Source organism: Pyrgilauda ruficollis, unplaced genomic scaffold, assembly GCF_017590135.1.
Source record: "Pyrgilauda ruficollis isolate IOZ18807 unplaced genomic scaffold, ASM1759013v1 scaffold29, whole genome shotgun sequence".
Taxonomy (NCBI): domain Eukaryota; kingdom Metazoa; phylum Chordata; class Aves; order Passeriformes; family Passeridae; genus Pyrgilauda; species Pyrgilauda ruficollis.
In genome coordinates this window covers 11,427,537-11,452,940 of record NW_024524266.1, presented here as the reverse complement: position 1 = coordinate 11,452,940, position 25,404 = coordinate 11,427,537, and the positions used below count along the sequence as shown (strand labels likewise).

Sequence of the window (25,404 nt, the reverse complement as noted above, 5' to 3'; positions counted from 1 at the left end):
ATGTCATTCATTATTTAAATAACTTGATGTTATTGTTGTTGGCATAACTATACAAGTAGAAACTCAAAAACAAGTGCTTGATTTTTTTCCTTGATATTAAGAAATAGAGATTGGGCAAAATGGGAAGACATGTATAACCAGAAGATGATACCTCCTCAAACAATATTTTTTCTGACAAGATCACTGAGGTTTGATACTCTTTCTGTAATCTATGATTCAAAGTTGCTTTCTGTTAAAATCAAGCATAGGAATTATTTGTGATGCCAGGTAAAATTGATAGCTCCATGTAGTTTAAATTTCTGTAGTTCTGTCTGACCGCATGTGGCTGGGTACCATTTCATCAAGTCTATGTGCCATGTCATTAGTACATGGATGCATCTTTACTAAGAGGAAAGAGCCCAAAAATAAAACTAAAACCTGAGTGTTTTACAAAATGGATGGTGAGTCTGGGTTTTTTTTTCAGGATCCTCTGCATAGATGATGCTAACAACACTATTAATGATGCTGTAACTCTGAAATTCAGAACAAGGTCGCTGCGAGCCTTTAATGAGACCATCTCCTTAATCTGTCTCATAGCAGTTTCTTATTTTTACATCTTGACCAGGAATTTCGGTGTGTTGACTGAGGAGAATAGTTATACTAGTTCCACTGCAACTTTAGTTTGCATATTCTTCATAAAAAAATCAAATGAATGTAAAGACAGGAATTAATTAGCCAAATACGTAATATCATGGGCCCACTATTCTTCCCTGGTAATAAACTGTAATTTATGGAGCTAAGATTAAGACAGAGAAGCAAAGTTTTTCCTTTCTAAAGATCTATAATATGTTGCTACTACATGGTAATTTAAAGCAAAGCTCCAGAAATTTATTTTTTAACTTTTTACTTTAAGAAGTCTTATTTCAAGTGAGCTGAAGTTGTGATTTCTTATGTGTGGACTTGCATTTTCAACTGTATTATTCTGTTTGCATTACACTGAAACATTGTGGACTACAATAGAAAAATAAGTTCTTTTTGGCACGCTCAGGAAGTTTTATCTGTACTCATGAGGTTTCTCAAAAAGCAAAACATTTACGTAAATGTATTAAGTAGTGACAGCTTTAAAAAACAGTTCTGACATTATGCAGTGAAATATCTCAGTGGAGAAGTAAGACACATACACATTTCTGTTAACCATCAACTTCACTTTCAAAACTAGTTGTGCCAGGAAGCATATTAATTAGACAAGTTTCTAGCAATGCCACAAAAGTCTATTTTTAACTATATTGGGATTTTACACTTCAAATAAATGCATTTCTACTATATCTTTTGGATTTTTATACACAAGACATAATTTTATGCCATGTGTGTCAATGTACAGGGCCCTAACTTGCCAGACACTGAATCCATCATGTGAAATGCACATATGCCTCCTTATTTACTTTCTAATTCATCTGCCACATGCATTTACCAGATGACTCTGCAAGTCATGGGGCTATGCATCCCAGAGGTTATTCAAAGGCAATGATATGCTGCAAAATTATGTTGAGTGACTATTTTTTCCTTCAAAATCTACTCAGATTTGCATTTTCTGATATTAGTGATAAGATTTAAGTTTGCTCCTTTTAGCCTCACAATTTAATACAGTTCAGGTGTAGTGATAGTTACAGGGTGTTAGGTAGGTGACAGACTCTTTTCTTGTTTACACATCACTAAGAATACTAAATTATTTGTCACTGCTATGAAAATTTGAAGGGAATAGTGTTGAGCTGATATTTCTTAGGCATATTTGCAAGATTAAGAGATTATAAAATCTAAACAGTGGCCCACCTTTGCTTAATTAATGACACATGGAAGAAAGAACTGTGTATTCAAGAACTAGTTTGTAATATTACTATTGTAATATAAATTGAAATAAGTTAATGTACAGGATCATGTTACAAAAAGAGTATTGCCTCTTCCATTGCCTTCTGGTACTTTTGTTTTAACTATGAACCTTCCGAAGGAGGTATGTAAAGTCACTTAGTCTGGCTTGTTTTAATGTGCTCTCAACGACCTGGAAGGCAGGATCTTCGACTGACTGCAGACTGCTCTGTTCTGGCCAAAGAACAGCTTTGTGAGCCCTCTTGGGAACTCCACCACGTTTCAAGCACAGTAGTCCTCTAATGCCTCAAAATATTTGGCAACAGGCATAATCAGCCTATCTGAGGAACAGAGGTCTCCTTGGAAGGAGCTGATGGCTGTGTGTACGTCCATCAGTCCTGGCCTACACAAATGCACGTCCTGGTTGCGTGCCTGCTTCTGTGTCGTCCATCTTCTTGTGGCTGCTTGGGAAGGGGGTGGCTGTAGGTAGTCAGCAATCTCCCAGAGCAAGTCATCAGATTTATCAGCTTCCAGATGACATCATTTTTGGGAAAGACGACAGTGGAGAGTGAGTCACAGGCTTAATGAAGCAGCCTGCTTGGTCACCTTCCTCTTTGAGATGCTTGAAATTAAAAGGGTCATTGGTCAAATGAGTTAAACTCAAGTGAGATCCTTGACAGCCCATAATGATGCTGCCTTTGTCACCATTACTCTTGTAGAGCCACTGGAGATCAGGTACAACAGAGGAGTGAGGAAGAGGGAAATTCATTCTTGTGAAGATGCACAGAGGACAAGGAATTTGCACTTCTGCAAGTGGAAACCTGAGGATATGCCCCACACACAACTTGTTGTGAGATCTCCATCAGTAGCCCTCACTAAGACAATACTCCAGCCAGCATGAGCAAAATTATGTAATGTTTTACTTCCCTCATGAGCTATAACAACTCTCTGTCTCTTTCTCTCTCTCTCTCTCACACACACACTCCTCCTTTGGCTTTTCTTCATCCCCATGCCTGCAGGCTCAGCAGCTGATCCCTCTGGCCCTGCACGCTCAGGAGCCCTCCCTGGTGAGCAGGGCTGTCCTGCAGGGGGGAAAGCTCTGCTGACACCCCAGGGCAGCTGCTGGGTGAGTTTGCTCCCAAAGCAGCAGCAATACGGCCACGTTGGTGTGACCTCCCCTAGATAGTTCCTCTGAGGTGATTTCTTCATAATTACGTCTCCATAATTATTTCCTTCTCCGGTGTGGCGTAGGGAGGTACACACTGCCCCAAATGCCATGGGAGGAGTTCTGTGTTACCTGCTACCAGTGTATGCCTGGCACTTGGGAAAAGCCTGGAATGACAGGGAGAGGGAGGGCAGAAAAAGGACCTAAAGGTGTGTTTCTTCAACACCTCCTGCTTGACAGTTGAGCCCTGCTTTTACCATGGTCAAGTGTCACAGGGGACCAAGTTACAGGGTGAATCAAACTCTATATTTAGGAAGAACAACTGGAAGCTATGACAGGAATTCCCTTTTACACTTCGCTTCTCTGCTGAGTCCCACTCCAGCCTGGAGCAGCACTCAGTGCCGTCCAGGCTGAAAGCATCGGAGCTATTTCAGACACATTAAAAGGGTCACAGTCAATACCTCAGCTGGTAGAAGAAGGTACCTCTTTCAGCATCAAAAGGAGGTGTGCACACTCACTTGACGGTTTGGAACTTTTTTTATATAAGTAAATAAGTTAGCTAATCTTGAAGGGGTCAATTAAAATCTTGAAAGACCCTCATGAAAACTCTTTAGGAATTGCTGTGAGTTTGCTACAATAGTTGTGGTTTTCTGCCTATTTTAATGTCTCATGCAGTGTATCAGAGTATACAGAGCAGATCACTATTGCTTCATAGTCTGTGGGGATCTAAAAATTGAAAATAAAAAGTCACTTAAATACCTCATGACTCATAAGAATTGTGTATGAGTTTGAATATTGTCGTACATAGGCAGAAGGTTATTGTTTTCTGTATGCTTATTATAATTAGTGAAATATTACATTATGGTTTTGATGTAAGAGAGGTTTCTTTCACTAAGCTTAACAGGCAACTGTAATGAAGATTATTGTGTATTAGGGAAAAGTGACCACATTTGCCTAGAGCTTGTAGTAAGTTTTCGTGTAACAGGCTGAAAGCTGCAGAGTAGGGGTTTCTCTTCTTTCATGGTACTGGTTAGGTCTCACAGTTGTGTAGTTCCTGTCAAAGTCTTTTAATAAGATAATACACTGCAGTTCTGTCGCCAAAATGCCCGTTGTTCTTGATGCTGTGCTTGCAGTGGGGGGAGAGGACAGCTTCCAGCTGGGGCAGGGGGAGGGCTCTTGCTGTTGTCTCTGTGCTACTGTACATCTCTTGTGTGCATTACAAAAGATGGCATTATGATATCTCATCGTGTTTAAAGCAAGTTGAATAAATCAGCTTATTATCTTGCTCCAGCCCTGTCAGAAATTATTTTTAGCAGAGAGACAGAAGATAGGTTCCTTTGTTTTACAAAGTTTCACTTCAAAACACTCATTTATTTCACTGCAGTAGTCCTATATTTCACAAGTAGTCCTGCTCGTGAGTACTTTCACTGCAAAGAGGGAATTTGCAAGGGAAGGCTGCCATAAACCAGCTTCAAATTGAACTAGCGTTGCCACTGCTTTCTAAGTTTGGCTCAGCATGCAGCCCATAAAAGGTAAAAGGTAAGGTGTGGGGAGGCCAAAAAGACGCCAGGGAATACAGGCTGCGTGTCTGCATTTCTCTGCCTGCTAGAGATGTGAAATCCTGCTGTGGAAATGAGGGTGAAGTGGGATTTTTTCAAGTTTGCAGAGCTGATTGGAATACCAGAAATAACTTAAGACAATCAGTGCAGCACTCTTGACTCACTCTGTCTGAGACACATGGTGAAAGAACAAAGGAATTGATAAAAATTAACTTTTCACTTCTGTAATGGATGCTTCTGTAATCTAAGGTTTATTTTCCTGTGATTGATGGTCAGCATTGCTCTGTAAGGAAATTCAGGGAAGGGAGGGAAGGGGAAAGAGCCAGAGATCTATTTTTACTCAGTAGTGTGCTGTTGTCCTGATTTCTCTGGCGGTAATGAGGACAGCACAGTCTGCTAGGAAAATCACCTCCTCCAAAAGCAGTCCTACACAATTGTATCATGCATCCCTCTTTAGGAACCGGTGTCTGATTGCAGTAATTTCCAACACTGGCTGCCTGTGAACCCAGAGCAGCTCGCTGAGGAGCACTAATGCTGTGCTTGTTTCATAGCTGAGATTCAGGGTAAATCCTTGCCATTTATCTCTAAGTGGCCCAAGAGGTGTGTATGGGTGTTTTTGCAATGCACAGGCATGCAAGATGAAATACATCTTAGCAAGAATTTCTTTGTGACAGTGTTTGGGAAGTAGGTCCACTGTGTTTCAAAGTGTTTAATGTTATTTAAACATTTTTAAATATGCTTTTTTCCCCATTTTTCATTCTGATTAGAAAGATGAGAATTTGATTAAAAAATTAATTAAACATTCTGTATTATGACTCCTGTCTTCCCAGTCAGTTGGGGAATTGTTTTGCGTTTATTTTGGAATACAGTCACTGATCAACGGAACAGTTATTTATATGCTTAATAAAGATTTTCAAAAATAAAGGAGGTAGATTATAGTAAATCCTGTTGTGGTTTTGAAATGTGTTTGAATTTTGTCACGAAAGTCAGTGGCTGAGATTGCATCCCCTAAAGTGAATTCTGAAGTTTTTAAAACTCCCTCTCATTTGAGGATTGTATATATAAAACCACAATATAAAGCTCATTAAAAGAATGCTGGTTTTATTTTGCACAGTGGGATTTTTTTCTGATTTATTAATTTAGTGGAAGCAATTTAAACCCAAACAATTTATGAACATGATTGTCCTCTGACTGAATGCTGTGTTGGTTTGGACACCACTTTTTGCAGCTGAGAGTGTGACCAGAGGGAGACCTCTAATGGCAGGTCATTTGTATTTTTATTCTGCTCAGCATTGTACACAGATTTAAAACTGATGTGAGAATATGCAGGAGGAAGTCTTCTAGTCAGTCCCAGTAGTACAATTTCAGGCTGATATTGCTGATATTCCAAGTTGAAGCCAACCTACAATTCATCTGTATGGTTTTTTGGGGGCTGCCTCATGTGGCAGTTATACTCTTTGAGGTACCCAAGTCTTCACACACTTTTAATTTCTCAGAGTATTTCTGCTATTCTCTCCTACATCATTTATTTCTGTTCTTATTACTTCCCTTCCTATCTAAGATTAAATACAGTATCAAAAATGTGCTGTAGTTTTGTGGTGATCAGTGACTTTTCTGGTGAATTAATTTCTCAGCTTTTAGAATTACTGCCTTACTTTATATTATAATAGTTAAATAACCAGACTTTGATGAAAGTCTAGTCCAGTTAAAATGTAACTTCTCAGCGAGAGAATGAAAGGCTGAGATGGTGTTTCAAATAATCTGCTAATAAAATTTCTTCCCTTTTACTTTGGTGTATTTCCCTTTCCTATTGTATATTAATAGTGTATCAGTCTGAATTTCTCCACCTGCATAAAATTATAGAGAAAATATGTTATTTTTGATCTTATTGCTAAAGAAAATTGATGAATCTATATGATCTAAAACTTTGAAGGGAGGCTACTTTGTGCTCTAGCAATTGTCAAGGAGAACTTTTCTGCTTGACCATCTTGTCCACTTTCAGCCACAGGCATTAAAGATTTGCAAGGATTGAGTCAGAAAATGGTTATGTCTGCAATATTTTCTAACTAGTTACATTTTATTTGAGAGAAGGCTTAAACTGAAAGTTCTAATAATTCCCACATACATACTGTGACTGGGCTAATCACACACTGCTTGTCCTCAAAAGCTTCCTTTAATTCTTACTCATTTTACAGTGCTGTTAATGTTTGAGAGATTCCTTATCTCTACTCATTATTGTTTTTAATGTGAAAGAGATAGCTTCATTTGTGGCTATGAAAGATTAATTGGTGAAGCTCAGGTGTTCTGTCTCCTCCTGATATCAGAAGGCATAACTAAGCAGCTTGGAAACTGAGATGGAAACAGGAGCTGGGCAGGTGAAATGGATGCCTGTCAAGAGGCAGCATGGGTTAAGTTCTAGCTTATCTTCCACAGCTATCAGAATGTCAGAGCCTGTAACACTTTCCAATTTTGCTTGCAGGGATAAGCCTCTGTCGTAAAAATGTCAAAACAACCAGCATCACATGTCAAAGCCATTCAGGTAAGACATAGCATTTAATGTTTTTAATATAATAAAATAATAAATCTCATCCTCCATTGCTTGGCAGACTGCATTTTTACTCAGACAAAGCACCTCAGGAGTGCTAGCTGGGGTTATTCTGTTAAAGTGAAAAGCTTAGTAGATATGAAAGCACTGAAAAAGTGTGACCTGGAGATCATCTTTTGATCTGAGCTGATAAAAAACTGGATCAGATAGGTTCATTAATCACTTGTTTGCATGGTCTTTGCAGTGTTAGGTTATGCCTATTGGAGGATCATCTAAGCAAAATATGGTAATGCAGCTGCATAACTGTTAAGCAAAAATAATTCCTGCAACCATTAGATTTTCCACAAAGCCAATATAATGTTGGGAGAATTATAGGCTACAAAGATAGCATGGGTGTTGTGAAGTTTTTCATGTCTGCATTCTTAAGGAGAAAAACCCTCAAGTTCAAATAGTTGTTTAAGAAGTATTTTATTTAGAAGCCAAAGGAAAATGAGAGAAACACTAATCTTTTAATATGAAAGATTCTTGTCTGCCACATACCTCTTCAATAACACATTGAAGGATGATGGAGTTGATTGTTGTATACTTGTTGCTTATAAGGATAGAGTTGATTGTTGCATACTTGTAAAATAAGCAGCTGGAGAATTATTCCAACATTATCATGAAGTAACATCATGAAGAATGTGTTTAGTTCATGTTATCAATGGCTCTTGTCAAAAGGCCTAAATATCTTCTGAACTGAAGAATCTTACAGAATTCTCATGTATTTTGTAAAATGCACTTCCAATGAAATTTTACTATGAGTTCAAGTTACCTTACCTAAGAAACACAAAATGGAATTTCTGAAGTCTTCTTTGTTCTGTTTTCTGGAGATAATACTAATGCAATGGATTGGAGCATCAAGATTAATTAGCCAGGGGCTAGGCAGCATACTGAAGATGCAAGGCACTGTGAAAGCGCAGTCTCTTTTTATCATCATCATCATCATCTTCATCTTCATCATCATCATCAATTCTACCAAAATAGGCATGCTGAATACTATATTCTAATTCTGTTGAAATTAGAAAAAAAATTGCCATTTTGCCAGACTTTTGATTTCACTCAGTTCGAATTTTCATTCCTCTTTTACAGTGATTATAGAAATGTTTGTAGGATTAATGAAAAATTATGGATTTTTAATAGCTGAAAAGTATTTACTTACATTTTTCATTTAAACTCCATAGGTACATACAAACATTTCTAAGGAATTAATTGGTTTGCATTTTTTTCTTAGAGATGTAATGATAGGCTGCATTTCATTTCTAGGATGACTTCCAACTTCTAAATACAAACAATGCTCCTAGGTTGTTAATTTAAAAATGCATTAAATTTAAGCACTAAGTGTAACATTTTAAGAAACTTTACTTTTTGCAAAGGTAATTTGAATAGTGAGAAAATTACTGCAAAAATTTAAAATATATGTATTAAGCATTGTGTCAAAGGTGGGTCTAGTAAGGAGACTTGCACCTGAACTGATGCTTGTTATGCTTTGAGCAGTCAAGAACTGTGACTCAAAATGTCACATTACTTTTATACATTGTGATTCATATCTCATGATCCTTTGCTATTGTGTGCTGGTATAATAAGACTGACGTGCCCTGGGGAATGTACATCATGCTGCAGCAATGGGAATGTATTGGCACCTCACTAACTGAAGTGTTTCATGGTGTTCTGTGCCTGAAATGTTTTTTTTTTTTTCTGACTGTACTAGATATAGACAAAAATGTTCACTTCCCAATAGCTACTAAATACAGATGTGTGAGACTTAAGGGCAGCAACTGGTTCCCAAGAGTAGTTTGGGGCAATAGAGGACTAAAGTATGTTAATTTCTGGAAAAAATTGCTGACCTCCCCTTCTCACTGTGTTAAAGGCTGTGAACAGCTCTGACTGAAAATTATTCTATCTTTAAAAACTCGGCTTTGCCCAGAGGTAAGGGTGAGGAGGTTTCTAGGGTTTTTTGTTGTTGTTTGTTTATTTCTGGATTTCATTCAGTTTTCTCTACTTCCTTCCTTCCTTCCTTCCTTCCTTCCTTCCTTCCTTCCTCTTTTTTTAATTAAATACATTTATACAAAGATGTCTTTCCAGATTACTCAGTCATTCACCTGGACAGCCAGGAATGGCTGTGATGCTGTGAAGGACTTATCCATAACAGTCCTCAGCTCATGCACAGCTGCATCAGTTGTATCCTAACCTTAATACTCTCTCTAATAAACAGAAAGAAGAACACACCAAAAAAATCTCAAAGTAACAGTTCAATTGAGTCAAACCAGCAATATATTAGTGTGTCATTTTTACAGGTATTTTTCCTTTGGTCTATTCAGAAGGGCCCTGGTAGAGTACATCAGTGCACATACCTACCCAATCATTGCAAAAACTGCATGGCACTAAATATGGTAGGCATCTCAAACAAAGGAAGTGCAAATTCAGTAGTTTTCCTAATTAGTGTGGTTAAATATAACAATCACACCTAGAAAGTCTGTCTAAAGCAGATTATAATTTAGGATTTCCAGAGTCTAGAACAGAAAATTTCCTATTTAGCATTTTACTGGACGGAGATCCCCTAGGGTCATATTTCCATCTCAACTCACTGGTAACAAAAGTCTTGAAACATATTTTAAAAACACAATTGTCTTTTTGTTAAACAACAGAAATTGTTAGGCAACACAGCACAAGTCCTTGCAGAGCTATGCTGGTGTACAGAATTTGGCACACCCATTACACAGCTGCTCATCTGCGAGACAGGACCAGCTCTGGATTAAGAGAGATTTACAGCTCAGGACTTTGGTACCTATGGTCAGGAATTGTTTGGAAATGTCATATTTTCATTTCATACTGGCAATATTTTAATTTACAGTATGTATTATCAGATCCAAACTGTTTTTAACTATGTCTTAAAGGATGCTCATTTTACTAAGTTATTTTTTCATGACTACGTACTTCTTGCTCGAAGTCTGACAGGAATGTCCCTACTGCAGACAAAAAAGTACAAACTGCTTTAGTGTGACACAGATTACTGGGAAAGTGCTGAAGCAGACCAAAGAGTGGTTTGTTGAATTTAATTAGCACTCTGGGACTTAGTGGTTCATTTTTGCTTTCTGAACCACTTTTAGTCACAGCTGGTCTGTCAAACACAGTGGGAAATGCAAGGGCTGTAGTGTTCTGCGGGAGGCTGGCTTCTGCTTTGGCTGCCTCCAAGGGGAAGGAACGTCAAAGTTCAGGATGTGCACCACAAGGAGAGATATCTCTTAAAGTTTGAACATTTCAAACTTGTATGACCATGCTAGCTGTAATTTGCAGAGAAGTTTCCCATTCCAAAAATTGAAGCTGTCTGGAGATACCAGAGCTTGGCGGGGCAGTTACTTAAAACTAGAAACAGCAAAGCTTGGTTTTTTCCACCCATAAATGAAATAATGAGTTAGGAACTGTGAGGCTGAAAATGCCCTCTCTCCTGGGAACTTAAAAAGTGCAGGTGAAAAGTTTCACAATATCGAAACTAATGGCCAGTGGAAGACCTTTATGAAAAAAATACCTGGTTGTCTGTGACCCTGCAGATATTTGGCAGCCCCACTGAAATGACAGCATCATCTTGCATGAATAAGATAATGGGAAACAGGTAAGTAGAATACAGGGGAAAGTATTCATTTCTTGGCAGATGGATTTTTAATTTGCTTGTCATTTGATTACAGCTGTCAGAACAGTTGTTGTGATTGAAAACAGTGAGCTGTTTTTCTGTGGTTGCCCAAGTGGGTCATGATCTGCAAGACCATAACTTGAGCAGAAGGATGGGATTATTTGTCTTCATTTAGTGCAGAGCAGTCAGATAGTAAAGGACAAGAACCGAGCTCGCTGTTAGAAGGTTCTCTGCTTCCGCTCTGTAACATTATCGATTCAACCCCTGGTTTTACCAGTGGGAGTCGTGGTATTTTGATGACATTTCCTAGGAGCAGCTTCTCTTCTGAGATCACGAGATAAGAATAAGTATAAATTGTGCATTTAGTTGATCATGCCATTTGACTTTTAAAACAATCTTGGCTGGGAAATTGGGAAATGGATACTTTTCAGCTGCTCTTTCCTAAGCAGTGTTTTGTGCTATTCTATTCCCCAAAATCTTTACTTTTAAGGTATCTATTATCAGCCCCATTATGATATGGCTACTGGCTTTCTGCCCCAGATAAAAGTTGAGATTGATGCAGTTGTGTGGGTATAATTCTGGAGGGAGTTTGCAGAAGCTAGGGGCCAGTGGTCTGCCCGGTGTTGGAGCTGGTTCAAGTATTTACAGTTCGTAGCAACCGTGGGTAAATTTTGTTGCTAAAATCACATTTTAAATACTTATGGATTAAGATGACTCAGGGCAGTCTTCCCTTCTAAGATACCTTTGATTAAGTGAGGTGAAAACTGCTGTCATTGGAGAATGGAGAGTGGTCCAGTCATTGGGTGTTATTGAAGGATTTGCATGATTTACATTTAAATGTTGCTTTTAGCACTCATTTTCTGTTTGACCTTGACCGAACTGAAGCAGACCCAGGTGCCTAAAGATACTTCAGCGTCCAGTACTAAATTGTTTTAAAGTCCAGTGAAATCAGAAAGCATTAGTCTAAAATGCAGAACTTCAAAAGCTTTCTAGTTTGTTTTTTCACTTCCTTTCTTTCAAGTGGAGATGAAAGCACTTCTCTTTCCAGGTGTGGTGTGATGATGCATACACTGAAGGCATAAGTGCTTGGAAACCATGATAATGTCTATACGCTTGTCCCACTCCTTTCGAGTTTTGCCATTTGCCAACTGTATCTTTATTTATCAGTCACCATTATATACATCACAATTTCCTTCTCACAGGCTAATATTAACATCCCAATGGGAGCATTTCGACCTGGTGCAGGCCACCCTCATAAAAGAAAAGAAGTTACACCTGAAGAAGTGGAGGAGGTAAGCAAAAAAGGTTTTTTGATTTGTTTTTTTCCAAGGAGCAACCCTGCCATAAAATGGAAAAAGCCCTTAAAGTGATCTTATAGCTCCACATACCAATCTTAGGTACCACAGTTGAACAGGCACTGATCATTCATGGAAATAAATGGCCACTTACTAACACTTCATGTATAAATAGTTCTGCTTTTGGTGCCAAGGCACCGATAGGAATATAAACTGTGTCAAAGGTGTGTAGCTCTGCTTCCCCAGCGGGATGATATCTGCTGTCAGGAGAGAGCCAGGATTTCACCAGCAGTATTTGTCTAGATGGGAGCTGATGAGATACAGCAGGAAAAGTTATAGCAAGGCTTTGGAAGAATTTTCTGTTACCTGTCATCCTGTGGCGTGATTTATTGTTACAGCTTAGCAGTATTGGAACAGGTTTTCAAACACAATGCTTTTTGGAAGGTTTATCAACAAGAATAAATTGAATGTGAAGATGCTTGCAAGTTAAACCAGAAATTCTGAACCCATTTACCTGCCCTGAGGTGAAAATACTCAATTTTAGACTGAATTCTGTATTTTCCTGCTTGTATTTTACAGGAAGTGTTTTAACACTGAATTTTGAATATAAAATCCAATTTATACCAATCCTTAACTAACATTATCACAAAGGTTATGATTAAACACAGATATCATATTTCTGAATAATATTAAAGCATCTTAATTACCATTAACTTCAACAATAAATGAGACCCTAACACCAACAGTGGAAGAAAAGTCGTAGATATTCCAAGCAAGACAAAAAAGACAGGTGCTCCTGGTTTCCTGGCCAGTTTACTTAGTTTGGATTCACAATCCCCACATGAGAACTCATCCTGCTGGGCCAGAGCTCCCACTGCTCCTCACAGCCAAGGGCAGGACAGGCTGTAAGACCCAATTCTTCCTTTCCTGGCTCAGTCAGATTTTTTTTTTTCTGAATTTTGCCATATTGTGATATAAACTGTGCTCTGTTTACAGAGAACTTTCCCGAAATAATGAAGCCTAGGCTGACTTGGCTCTTAAGAAGATTTTAAAAATATGTGTTCAATATTGTGGCTTTCTTCCTTGGAAGAAAGGAATCAAAGCATATTCTATTGTCTCTGCAGTAATTAAACTGGTGAAGGAGTGGATGTTATTAAGCAGAAACTAATATAGCATGTGTGAGTTCTAGTAGTGTTTGAGAAATAAATAAATGACCAGTGCTGATAATTACATTTGTTTGGATAATTGAATATTGCTTTCTCAGCTGCATGAATACTCTATAGGAGACAGACATTATGGAAGTTCTTGGCCCAGGTTTTATGGGCAATACTCAACCAAACCAATGGGGTTAAACACTACAGAAAAAGATCTTGTTATAGGAATAGAATGAAAATGCTACCAGTGAACTTGTCATTTCAATTTTCTCATATTTTTAAGTTTTGCCGTAAGTTTTGCCATACAGCTCATGATTTTTCAGGGCAGTTTTGTATAATCACTGCTAACAGTGCATTTTCCACTGTATTTTAAAGGAGATGAGGGGAATATGGATCTTACTCAAAGGGGGGTGGAGTCAGATAGGAATGTATATTTCTGAAGGTCAGTGGAGCAGACATGTTAACATGAAAAGAAATGGATGGTGAGAATTACAGAAAATAACTCTTCAGTCAGACCATTCCCATGCTTGTATTTTTTAACCCTTATTCTATATCTAAGTGACTCTTCAGGCTTCCTTCCATAAAACTGAAGGCTTTAGTCTAACCTCAGCTGTGCGTTGCGCATGGAGTGAGTGATACAGGGAGCAGTGAGGTCATAAATAGCAAACACCGGAGGCTGGAAGAGAAAGCTAACAACAATTTATGGAGCACAAAGTCTCCAAAATGTGGGCAAAGCTTGCACCACTTGCTCTACAAGAGGAATGGTGTTGCACGTGACTTGAAATGGTATTTTTACATAGTTTTTGCTACGTACTAATAAGTACGACGGGGTTCAGGGAGTGTTTGTTTCCCCTGATTATTTAAATTACCTAGGAAAACTGTCAAAGGAAACAATACAAGCTCATGACATCTTTGACTACTGATACAATTTTCTGCATCCTTCCAAACAGCTTTTGTATCAATTTACTTACTCTCCTGCTGTGCTCTGCTACTGTTTCAGGATGTTAGATTATTAAACCAGATATCAGACAGTACATACAGTTCCTGGGGATGAATTAATGGCTGGGATTTGAAATGATCTAGCAAAAATAATAGTAAAATATTATTAGTATTATCCTGTATTAATTAATAGTGTATTTGCTAAAATGTGAGAAAAGATAATACAAGTGTACCAAGCCAAGAAATGTAATTATCAATTCCATTTTCTTATATCTGGTGATCTTAGGAAAGTCCTTAAAGATCAGATAGGAAGAAAATTACAGTTTTCTACAATACCTTGTTTGTTCTAGTTGACATCGCAGTCTTCTTTCTGATTAGCATGTAGTCCATTAGTCAACAGAGAGAAAAAAAAAAAAAGAGGGATTTACTGGCCAATAATATTTGACAAGTAATGTTGGAATTTTAAAAATTAAGTTAAATATTAAGAATTGACTGTTCACAGTTAATGTAGCTTTTCAAAAAGGGTGGCTAATAAATCTAAATCATTATTGAACTCTAAAAAAGCCCATCACAAGAGGACATTCAGAGAGTAATCAAAAATGAAAAAATAATTTCATCATGAAATTATTTATAGTAAAATATAAATTAATCTCTACATGTACTTGATTCTTCCTTTATGCCAGCTTTATAAAACATGCAACAGGCTGGAACAACAATAAACTCATGTCTGGAAATCTACTCCTTCAAAATATTATCCAGTCTAGAGTAGAAATGGTCTTAAATACCTGCTCTACTCACCTAGAAGCAATAGTACAGCTGAGGAAGTACCAAGGGCTGAAATACTGTGGTCCATTGGGAAATTAGCTGAGTTGCTCACTATTGTGTAATTGCTGTTATTTAACTGGCATTTTTACAGTTTCAGCAAAATGGCCATGCAGCACTACCCTAATTCAAATATAAAATGACAAAAAACCCTTCTGGTCTTGCAACTGAGGTTATGAAAAGTTAAATTTCAACTCATGTTAATCTTGCAGGGAGCTTTTGGAGTCCATAATCTACTATCATAGCTCTTCTCCAGAGCAGCAGAAGTGCATGATGATCTTCCTCTCCAAGTGTCTGGCAATTGTGAAACTATCAAAGGAATTAGATGATAAAAACAGTTTTCTACTTTTTTGTCATCTAAAATATGAAAGACTTGGAGTTGCCTTTAATTCTCCAGTCAGTTATTTTCTAGTAATTGCCTGGCACTGTAAATTCTTACCCATTCTAATTCTCATTCCCTCTATACTGAGCATCTTCTATTTTTTTTAGAATGTTGTTAGACATTTTAGACAACAACTAAAAGAATAATCTATCTCTTCATGACTCCACCCCTTTTTCCACTGGGATTGCCTTTAGTATAAAAATATCATTTCCTGTTTTTCAAATAACTGATCTATGCTCATGTTCAAGAGATTGCTATTGCAGCAGGAAGGTCACTGGTGTCCTTTTGTGCAGAATGCTCCTGCTTCAACAGAGGAGGGGACAGAGAAGAAACTGCTCCCCGGAGCTAAGAAACTTCCAGGTCCTGCTGTCAACTTGTCAGAGATTCAGAACATAAAGAGTGAGCTGAAATACGTCCCCAAAGCTGAACAGTAGCTGGAAGAAGCAGGTGAGTAGAAGAGAGGTTCTCTGCATGGCTCTTGGAGAAGCAGGCTGATCCAGGAAGCTCTCTAAGTTAAAAGATGGCTTTTCAATTACTTCAGTGGACCTGGAGTCACAGCCCATAATGCAAAGAAAAAATATTAGAACTCATAATTGGGATTTGCTGTTATTTCAAACATGTTGGAGAGTATATCCAGTGATATATGGCACCCATTAACCAGCCTGAAGTATCTATTCAGCATACTAAAAATTCAGTGTGTTTGGAATATCAAAGCCACCTTAAAAATAACATAATGCTTCATAAGCACAACTTCCAGTTTTGCAAAATATAGAACTTGTATTTTTACAATATAACTACAAATGAATGTTTCAAAATGCAAATAAATTTATTGCAGTGATGGGCAAGTAGGTCAGTATTTTTAAAAAGCTGCTTTGGTACTTTAGTTATTTGATATTAATTTATTTATGTAATTCAAAATTGACATTCTAATGGTTCCATATATTTGATCACAGAAACACAGCCAATGTTATTTGTGCCACTCCAGGACTTGCTGTAGTCCAGCACAGGAAGGACATGACCTGTTGGAGTGAATCCAGAGGGTCACAAAGGTGAAGGGAGGGCAGGAGCATCTCTATGAAAGACAGGCTGAGAGGGTGAGGTTGTTCTGCCTGGAGAAGAGGAGGCTCTGGGCAGACCTTGCTGTGGCCTTTCAGTACTCAAAGAGGGCTTATAGAAAAGATAGCAACAGAATTTCTAGCAGGTCTTCTTGTCACAGGGTAATGAGTAATGGTTTTAAACTCGAGGACTCTGGATTCAGACTAGATATAAGGAAGAAGTTTTTTACAGTGAAGGTGATGCTGGACAAACACTGGACCAGTTGGCCAGAGAAGTGGTAAATGTCCCATCCCCAAAAACATTGGAGATCAGGCTGGATGAGGTTCTGAGCAAGCTGGTCTAGTGGAAGATGCCTCTGCTTATTGCAGAGGGGTTGGACTAGATGACCTTTAATGATACCTTCCAACCCAAATCACTCTATGATTCTATGATAATTTCATTTAAAACTAAATATTCAGCACTTCAGTGCCAACTTCAGAATAATTTATATCTGATTTCAAACAAGATCCATAAGCTTTTGTTGTTCTACATTCTGAACCTTATAGAAATTAATGATAATTTCTGTCCATGAAATTATCCTCTGATTTCCTTTGAAAAGCCTGAGTCAGTAAAGATGTGTCAGGCACTTACAATGAAAACTCAGATGTACAGAGAAGTTTTAATACAAAACAGCCCTCCACCCTGGCTACAGCAAGAAAAAGATAGTTGTGTTACATAATATTCACCTGAATTGCTAGTTGTGCATACTGACTGATAAATCCTTTTTATCCTAAAGAGAGGCAGAGGAGTTAAGCAGGAGAAAATCATCTTGAATTTACAGAAACATAAATGAAGAACAGAGGAAAACAGAAAGCAATGCAAAGGGGTTCTGGGAATGCAGAAGTGCTAAGAACCAGGAATCTTAAAAGAAATGGTGTATAATTTAAGTGCATTATCCCAGTGTACTCTGCATCATTAACATAATTATTTTTTATGTACAGTATAAATATGCCATTTGGAAGGAAAGAGTGTTGAGTCTTTTCTTGCTTTTACCCTGCTGTGTCATAATGTTCCTGATATTTTAAAGATGCAACAGAATCTTTCTCTTCAGGAAACTTGGGGGGGAAAAATAACATTTTGTAAAATGTAACATTCTAGTAATTTCACTAAAGCACTGCCCAGAGAAATATGAATTTTTAATGTCAGGCTTTAAAGAGGTTTTTTCCTGTAAGAGATATTCCAATGTAAATTTAGTCCCATATTTATTCTCAGATGATTGCTATTTTTAACATTTTAAAGTTTTTTAGTTTTTACCTTACTGAGAATCTGACAGAAACATTTAGGGCATGCTCAGAGGTTCACTATAAAGTTTTCAACGGCAAGATCAGCAAAGCAAAGGGCATCTTGAAAGCAGTGAGGTTATTAAGAAGTAATTTCTGTCTCTGTCCTTCTTTTGATATCTTGGTTATCAGGTTCTGACAGGGATACAGATTTCTAGATTTTGGGTAGTGCAGTCCAGATCATATCTGCAAGCTCAGTTTCCATAGGATTTTCAGGTACAGTACTCGCTGGAGCCTGTCGGTTTGGATGTTGTGCAGAGCTAAGCATGTACATGAATTCCACATAAAACTGAGATGTAAATTAATCAGGTGCCACCTCCAGCAGCCTTGAGTGATGCTAAATCTAAGCACTGTCCCCTGTAAGAGGAAATTCATCAGATCCGGTGCTTAAGTTGTGGCCTGCAGCCTCGTATAAAATGTGATATTGTCAGAGAGCTGTTTTATGATTGATCAAGCAAATCTAGAGAAGATTATCTCAGTCTGCAAGAAATTCAGAGTCACATATGCCTGATACTTTGCTCCATCTACAAGAAGGGGTTAGAGATCATCCTTTGGATGTGATAATCTCAAAAGAATGGTGAACTGACTGATCAATAGAATAGGCCTGTGCAGTGTGTACTGATAGATGAGGGTGTTCTTTGGTTTTCACAGTTTGGAAATTAATTCTCTCTTACATCAGTACTATAATCTTCTGAGATATTCACTATTGAGGGGTTTTCCTTTGATATTATTTTTTTTGTTTCTTGTGGTACTCTGTAGGAAACTGTTTCTACTTGAAACAGAATAACTCCAAATACTCTGGATAGTTTCCATTATTTTGTGATCCTATAATATGATACAATAAAAAAAACCCCACAAATACGCTTTAACATGCCACAGATATCAAAGCTTTTAGAACCACAGCAGTTATTTCCAACTTTACCTCCTGTATTGTCATATTTCATTGTTAGTTTCAGTAAATTGCAAGCTAACATGATGAATTTTGTATTATTTTTGATCCATGTTTTCTTGCTCAGTTTAGCATGCAAACCCAGCAGCAAAAATAAGGAACCTACAAAGCATTAGGTTGGTTCATTATTTGCAAACCCATTCCTACATAATTTTCACTTTGGAGTAACTTCTGATAAATATCTTTGGTCCTGCTCTTTGCCAAATTAGGAAACATGAATAGACTTGCTAAGATCATAGTAGTGAGTATAACAGTTTGTGGGAGGAATGTAATTAGGGAGATGTCATGAAGCTGGATCCACTGAAGGTCATCAAGTGCTCCTCAATTAAGATATTACTGTAGTCATCCCTTATGGGGATCTGGTCTATCATCTATAATTAGCTAATTAGCATACTCTACTTTGTCATAAAGGTTTTTTTCTTCCATACCTGTAGATGATGTGTTACATGCAGCTAGTTTTAATATACAATGTGAATTATGATTAATTTCCCTTTTCTCCATCTACAATTTTTTTTCTGCTCCCTTCACATTCTACATTCTGCTTCCTGGACATTTCTGCATGCACAGGAATGAAGCATATGCAAAATAAAATAGTAGCAGAATATCATACACTAAAAATATATGCCCTATTGAAAAAGTAATGGTAGGAAGCATTTAGTTTGTGACAAATGGAGCCTGCTGTGGCTGAGATTTATTGCCAATTGTTGTGATATCTCATGTGATAACTAGTATGGTGATTGTACTTGAAAATGGGCCTGAGCACAAACTGGCATTTCACCTGAGAACATAGAAAATGTCAGCCAGTTCCTTCTGCAGCTCATGTTCATTCTTCATTCTGCATCCCTTCACCTTTTGTCCTGAAGTGTGGAGGGCTGTGTACCAAATCTTTTTATGGTGAAGGGCCATGGAGTCTAAATGCTGGACTTTGGTTTCAGAGGACCTAAACCTTCAGCTAAAGTGGTCTAGTCCTTTCCTTTTGAAGAAGACTTTCTTAGTGGAAGAACTTCTCAAAAGTCAAAAAGGGAAATTTACTGTCTCTAAGTTACAAAAGTTACTGTGTTTAACTTACAAAACAGTATGTCATGGACATAGGGGCACCACTCCCAGCACTGTATTCTAGTTGTGCTTGGAGAAAGGAATTGTCAGGATTCCCTTCACAATGTTGATGAGATGGTTTCTCACCATCTGATGCAGTACTTGCAGACAAATCGTTGTCTTTACCTGGAGCTCTACTGGGGAGGGTGCTTTGATTGCAGAAGGTATTCTGTTGTCAAGTTACAGAAGCAAGAGAATGGTATTTTGAAGGCTGAAGAACTAGCAAAAGCTTCCTAGGGCAGTTTAGCCTTTGCATTATGAAGAATTCTGCCCCACATGAAATGAGAAATCTTGTCAGCAGAGCAGCCTCTGAGATTGGCATCATTTGGAGAAAAAAGAAAGGGAAAAAAACCCTAACAGAAGTCTCTTAGGGAATAAAGGTCTCATATCAATACACACAAGATGTTCCTTGGCGTTGCTATTAATTATTTACATTCAATTTTTTTTAAAAATTAATTTAAATTTGTCGATCACCCCAGGCTAAAAATGCACATTATAACTTTTCCCACTAAAGATTTAATACAGTTTCCTGCTATATATTGGTCTAAAGCTGCCCCTCAGTTAGCGGCATTTAGCCATTTACCTCTCCTGGTGTCTCTGCTGTGACACACAATTTAGTGTTTGCATCTTATCCCTGTGCTCACGTGGCTCAGAGGGGTACAGTTAAACTGCAGTACAGTTACCTGCAAGGTTATTGCTTTTTTCTCCAAAAACACAGCAGTGCTTTGCAGTAGAGGAACTCTGACCTGCTGTGAGCTCTTGAAAGAGCACTGCAGTTTCAGGAATATGTGTTCGTTTAATTGAGTCCCAGCAGCCAAAGCTTGTGTGAGAGAAGGGAATCCTGCATCCAGGGGATGCCAAGCTAGGTCAGGAGACAAGATCTCCTGGAGTGGGAACTATAGGGTGAAGAAGGAGGATGTGCATCAAAAATTTCTGCAGGACCCTCCTGCCAAAGTCAGAGGGGTCATGGGGAGATCTCCTCGGTGTGTGTAAGTACCTAAAGGCAGGGTGCAAAGAGGACAGAGCCAGGCTCTTCTTGGTGGTGCCCAGTGATTGGACATCCCCCAACATACTCACTGTGTGGCCTGTGTTAATTTCAAAGTGCTTCTTGTCTTCTTCTATCTATCTATGGTTTCATACAATCCTGCTGGTTTTGATTCAGAACTCCCAGACCAGCAGCACTTGAGGATTTCATGGCCAGCCATCAATTTCGTCAGGTCCCTTCTTCTTGTAAAATTGTCCTAAGAAACTAGGTAGTTGAAGGCTTGTAGGATTTTTAAATAGCATATTTAAAGTTCTTTTGGTTTGCCTTCCAGGTTTTTTTGAGTCTACTTAAGACGTGCTTTCAGACTTTAAAACAGAAGAGCTAGAAATTTCTTTTCAAAGAGAAAAATTGAATGTCCAGAACATAATTTAGTATCAGAGGAATCTTTGTAATCCTGTTACCTCCTTGAGCAAAAAATCCCCAACAAAATGTTATTCATATTTTTGTTTCCCAGAGTTTCTGCGATCAGAACAAAAAATTTAGTTGCCATGGTTTAACCCCAGCCAGCCACCAGGTACCACACAGGCACTCACTCACTCCCCCACCAGTGTTGAGGGGAAGAGAATTGGAAGGGTAAAAGTGAGAAAACTTGTGGGTTGAGATGAAAACAGATTAATAGGTAAAGCAAGAGTCATGCAAGCAAGCGAAGCAAAACAAGGAATTCATTCACAGCTTCCCAAGGGCAGGCAGGAGCTCAGCCATTTCCTGGAGAGCAGGGCCCCATCACACATATCAGTGACTTGGGAAGACAAACACCAGCACTCCAAACACCTCCTCTTCCTCCTTCTTTCCCCCACTACATACTGATCATGATGCCACATGGCCTGGAACATCTCTTTGGACAATTGGGGTCACCTGTCCCAGCTGTGTCTCCTCCCAACCTCCCCCCCCTCCCAGCCCCTCACCAGCCCGGCCGTGTGAAAAGCAGAAAAAGCCTTGGCTCTGTGTAATATTGCTCAGCAATAACAAAAACATCTCTGTATTATCAGCCCTGTGTTCAGCATAAATCCAAAATTTAGCCCCATACCAGCCGCCGTGAAGAGAATTAACTCCACCCCAGCCAAACCAGCCCAATTTCCTCTACCATGGCTTGCAGCTGTCTGTCCTGAACTGAGTCTCTAGCCCAGCACAATGCTCTGGTAAGCCCCAGCACACTTCAGTCCTTTGCAAGTCAAGGAGAGATTTCCTTCTCATTCCCTAGCTGAATTGTGGAAGAGGAGGGGGAGAACAGACTGGAGAGAGTCTGCTTTCTAGAGGCCTAAGAAGGTTTGAAGGTATGTGTTAGGAGGTTAATTTTGGCAAGTAAAGAACAGGGCATATTCTAATAAACCACAAATGCTACTACATAAACTAGTTAGGAAAAGATTCTGGTTGTGGTTTTGGAAACTGACTAATAACTTAAAACAAACACTGAAGAATCAGAAAACATTTTGCTTCAAAGCAAACTACAAGAACAGATACTTATATTTTTTCAAAACAAAAAAAAAACCAACAAAAAAATTAAAGTATTTTATTTCCAAACTGTATATTCAAGCAGAGCATTTTTTTATTATTATTACTGGAAGAGACAAGCACAAAGTAATAACTTGAAGAAGTCTGTCCTAATTTTTAGAAGATGATCATGTTACTTACTGCTCTATCTACAACATACACGAGAGAGTTTGCAGACGTGGAGATGAACAGGGCTTTACACAGAGACGGGAGAAATGTCTTCACTGAGCCTCTCCCTTTGAAACATTAATGCTCTTAAAGTAACAAAATACTTCCAGTGTGGACCCACAAATCTCTGCTCTGTTCTCAAGTGAGAACCATTTCTGTGAGAAAGGGCCAAAAGTTTTGTTTGAAAGCTGAAAATTTTCATAGGTGACTGCTATTTAATAACTGCTTCCCTGTTATCATTCTTTAGTCCTGAACTTCTGTTAGACTCTTTTATAAAATAACCCCTCTCTTTCCATTGGTGCTGTTCATGTCAGATTTTCATAAAAAACAAACTTTACACTCAGTTGCCTGAGATGCAGTTTCTGGGGTGACATCCCTCAGAAGAAGCTCAGAAAGGCAGGAGGTCTCGTGAGATACCAGATGTTTAGGGATCAGTGAACTGTGAAGAAGGAATACAGTCAGCAGGCTTTTTCTTGCTTATCTCTGCTAGATGTGTTAAGAGTTAGCCCATGAACTACAGCAGCATCTAACAACAGGTACTACTGGAATGTACTCCTCTTGGAAATCTCAGAACAGGATATCAGGGATCCCTAAAACTTCAGCTATCTGCTGTGTGAACAGGTCCAAGTATTTAGCTGAAAGTCCTGTGAGTTGAAAGGCACCTATCCCAAGTCATGTGCATATAAACCCATGCAGAACTAGTTGTAACCAGGGAGCTGTGGGCATTAGAAACTGGAGAGCAGGAACAAGATCATCCTGATCACTGCTAGAGAGGTATGAGTGAGATGAGAGAAATGCTGTTTCTCTCTTCCTGGGAACTGTCCTGCCAGTGTTAGATATGCCTGGAGCAATCAGACACTGTTGCTCAGAATCAGACAGAAATCATCTGAAACACAAAATAATAAGCAATTCCAGTCATTCCCACCTTATACAGTACAAAATGTGTTCAGCACAAGGTTTTCAAGTGCTACATCAGAGTGAAAAGGCTAACTGCTTTGGAATACATGAAGTGTGACTTCCCACATTAGTAACAGCTCAGATAGTTTTATCAAATCTACATAAATTGTAGCCAATTAAGTTGACAGTATGATCTGAAATATCTCAGCTCTCATGTGATAATCAAAGGAATTTTCTTCTAAATTTAGTGCCTCATCATTTTGTTTTATAGATTTTATTCATTTAATTTGATAGAAGACTACCTAATTAGGTTTTCACATCCTTGTGCTTTAAAATCACATAAATTACTGCATTACTGTACTTTGTCATCTCTTGCAGAACTGGCTCGATGTGACATGAGCCTTGTCACCCTTGTCCAGGAGCAGGCCATCTACTAGTGTCCCAAGCCTTGCTTTGTACTCAGGACTACACCTGCTTCAGCCACCAAACTGCTCCTGGTGTGCCTTCTTTTAAAAAATGTAGCTCTTTTAGTGCCAAGGCTACGTCTGTTTCACACTTGTTTGCAAATTTCTTCAGAGAATAACATTTTGTAGTGTTTGAGCTCTCTGTGTGTAGGTAGAACATCGTATGTAGGTAGAGCTCACCATGACACTGATCCTAAGATCCATTGACACTGATCCCAAGATCCATTGCTCCACTGTCAACACTACAGAGGAAATACTAAGGCAATGCTAATGTAGTTTGGTTTTGCTGACTCTGCTGCTGGTTTAACCTCCTAATTTCCCTTTGATTTGCCAAAGGAGTCTCAAATACGCTGTATTTCCATGTGAACAAAGGACACAGCATAAATGAGCCTTGCCCTGCAGAAATATGTATTAGTTTTACTCTCAGTGTTGGTCATCATTTATTTTTCAAATTTCATTTGCTATGGGTTTTAGCTAGCTGAAAGGAGACTCAGCTGCACTAACCTTTACTTCAACTTGGGAACAAGTATAATGCATGGGTTTTTGTCCTGCCCTTAAGAGTAGGGCTGTATTTGCTTCTGACTGCAATTGACTGAGGTTCACATACAGACACGAGTTCCATAAAAGCAGAAAAAAGCCCTCAGTCTTGCTCTTCAGAGCTTACTCCCCCACCTTGGTAAAGTCGATGTAGCATTGCTTTTACTTTAATAATTCAGCTATTCAATGGATAAAAGAAATAAATTGAGTCCTTCAGCTTTTAGCTCTCCCGGGGCTTTGTTCTCGTTTATTGCCTTAGAGCACACCTTGTCTTAAAATTGCTGCTACTCCTACGTGAATCTGCAGAGCCTTTCAGGGCACAGCGGAGCAATCTCGGAGCCAGTAATGGCAGTGGCCGGGAATGCTCTCGGGGAAGGGAGGGAGAAGAGCGCCGGGATCGCCCCCGCCCCGGCCGATGAGCCCGGCAGAGCGCGGGGGCAGGAACGGGGCAGGAACGGGACAGAAACGGGGCAGAAACGGGGCAGGAACGGGGCAGGAACGGAGCAGGAACGGGGCAGGAACGGGGCAGGAACGGGACAGAAACAGGGCAGAAACGGGGCAGAAACGGACTGTGCACAAAGGGACAAAAACGGGACAGAAACGGGGCAGAAACGGGACAGAAACGGGGCAGAAACGGACTGTGCACAAAGGTACAAAAACGGGGCAGAAACGGGACAGAAACGGACTGTGTACAAAGGGACACAGACGGGGCTGCTGAAATTGCTTTCACTGAGGAAACATCAAAGAACAAATAGCTTTCCCCAAAGCCAAACTGCTCCTGGTCCGAGGGAAGGATGATGACAATAACTGGGTATTGCTGTTTCAAAGCTTTGAAACGTGCTGCCTTTGTGCAGAAGATGAAACAAACATGAATTATGGACTGAAATGGAAGAAAATGCATATGCAAAGAATTGAAACTAAATATTTGAGCTAAACCAGGCAGAATACAGGGAAAAGAACACCTGCAGTTTTTCTGTGTTTACAAATCACACTGCTCTTGAGTGCAGTAT

General features: G+C 38.9%; 1 protein-coding gene across 2 annotated transcripts in view; it reads left to right on the top strand.

The window, feature by feature from the left end:
- The first annotated feature begins 3,360 nt into the window (after positions 1-3,360).
- The window catches only part of SMPX (small muscle protein X-linked), a 41,173-nt gene continuing 19,129 nt past the window's right edge, over positions 3,361-25,404 (top strand). Inside the window, exons 1-4 of one of the 2 annotated variants that reach the window (XM_041472481.1) lie at positions 3,361-3,511; positions 7,046-7,105; positions 11,984-12,073; positions 15,667-15,820. In XM_041472481.1, the coding sequence (XP_041328415.1) occupies positions 7,067-7,105; positions 11,984-12,073; positions 15,667-15,807 (270 nt within the window). In that variant the 5' untranslated portion in view covers positions 3,361-3,511; positions 7,046-7,066 and the 3' untranslated portion in view covers positions 15,808-15,820. Of the gene's footprint in view, positions 3,532-7,045; positions 7,106-11,983; positions 12,074-15,666; positions 15,821-25,404 lie in introns of both variants that reach the window. The other variant, XM_041472482.1, reaches the window with a different exon arrangement.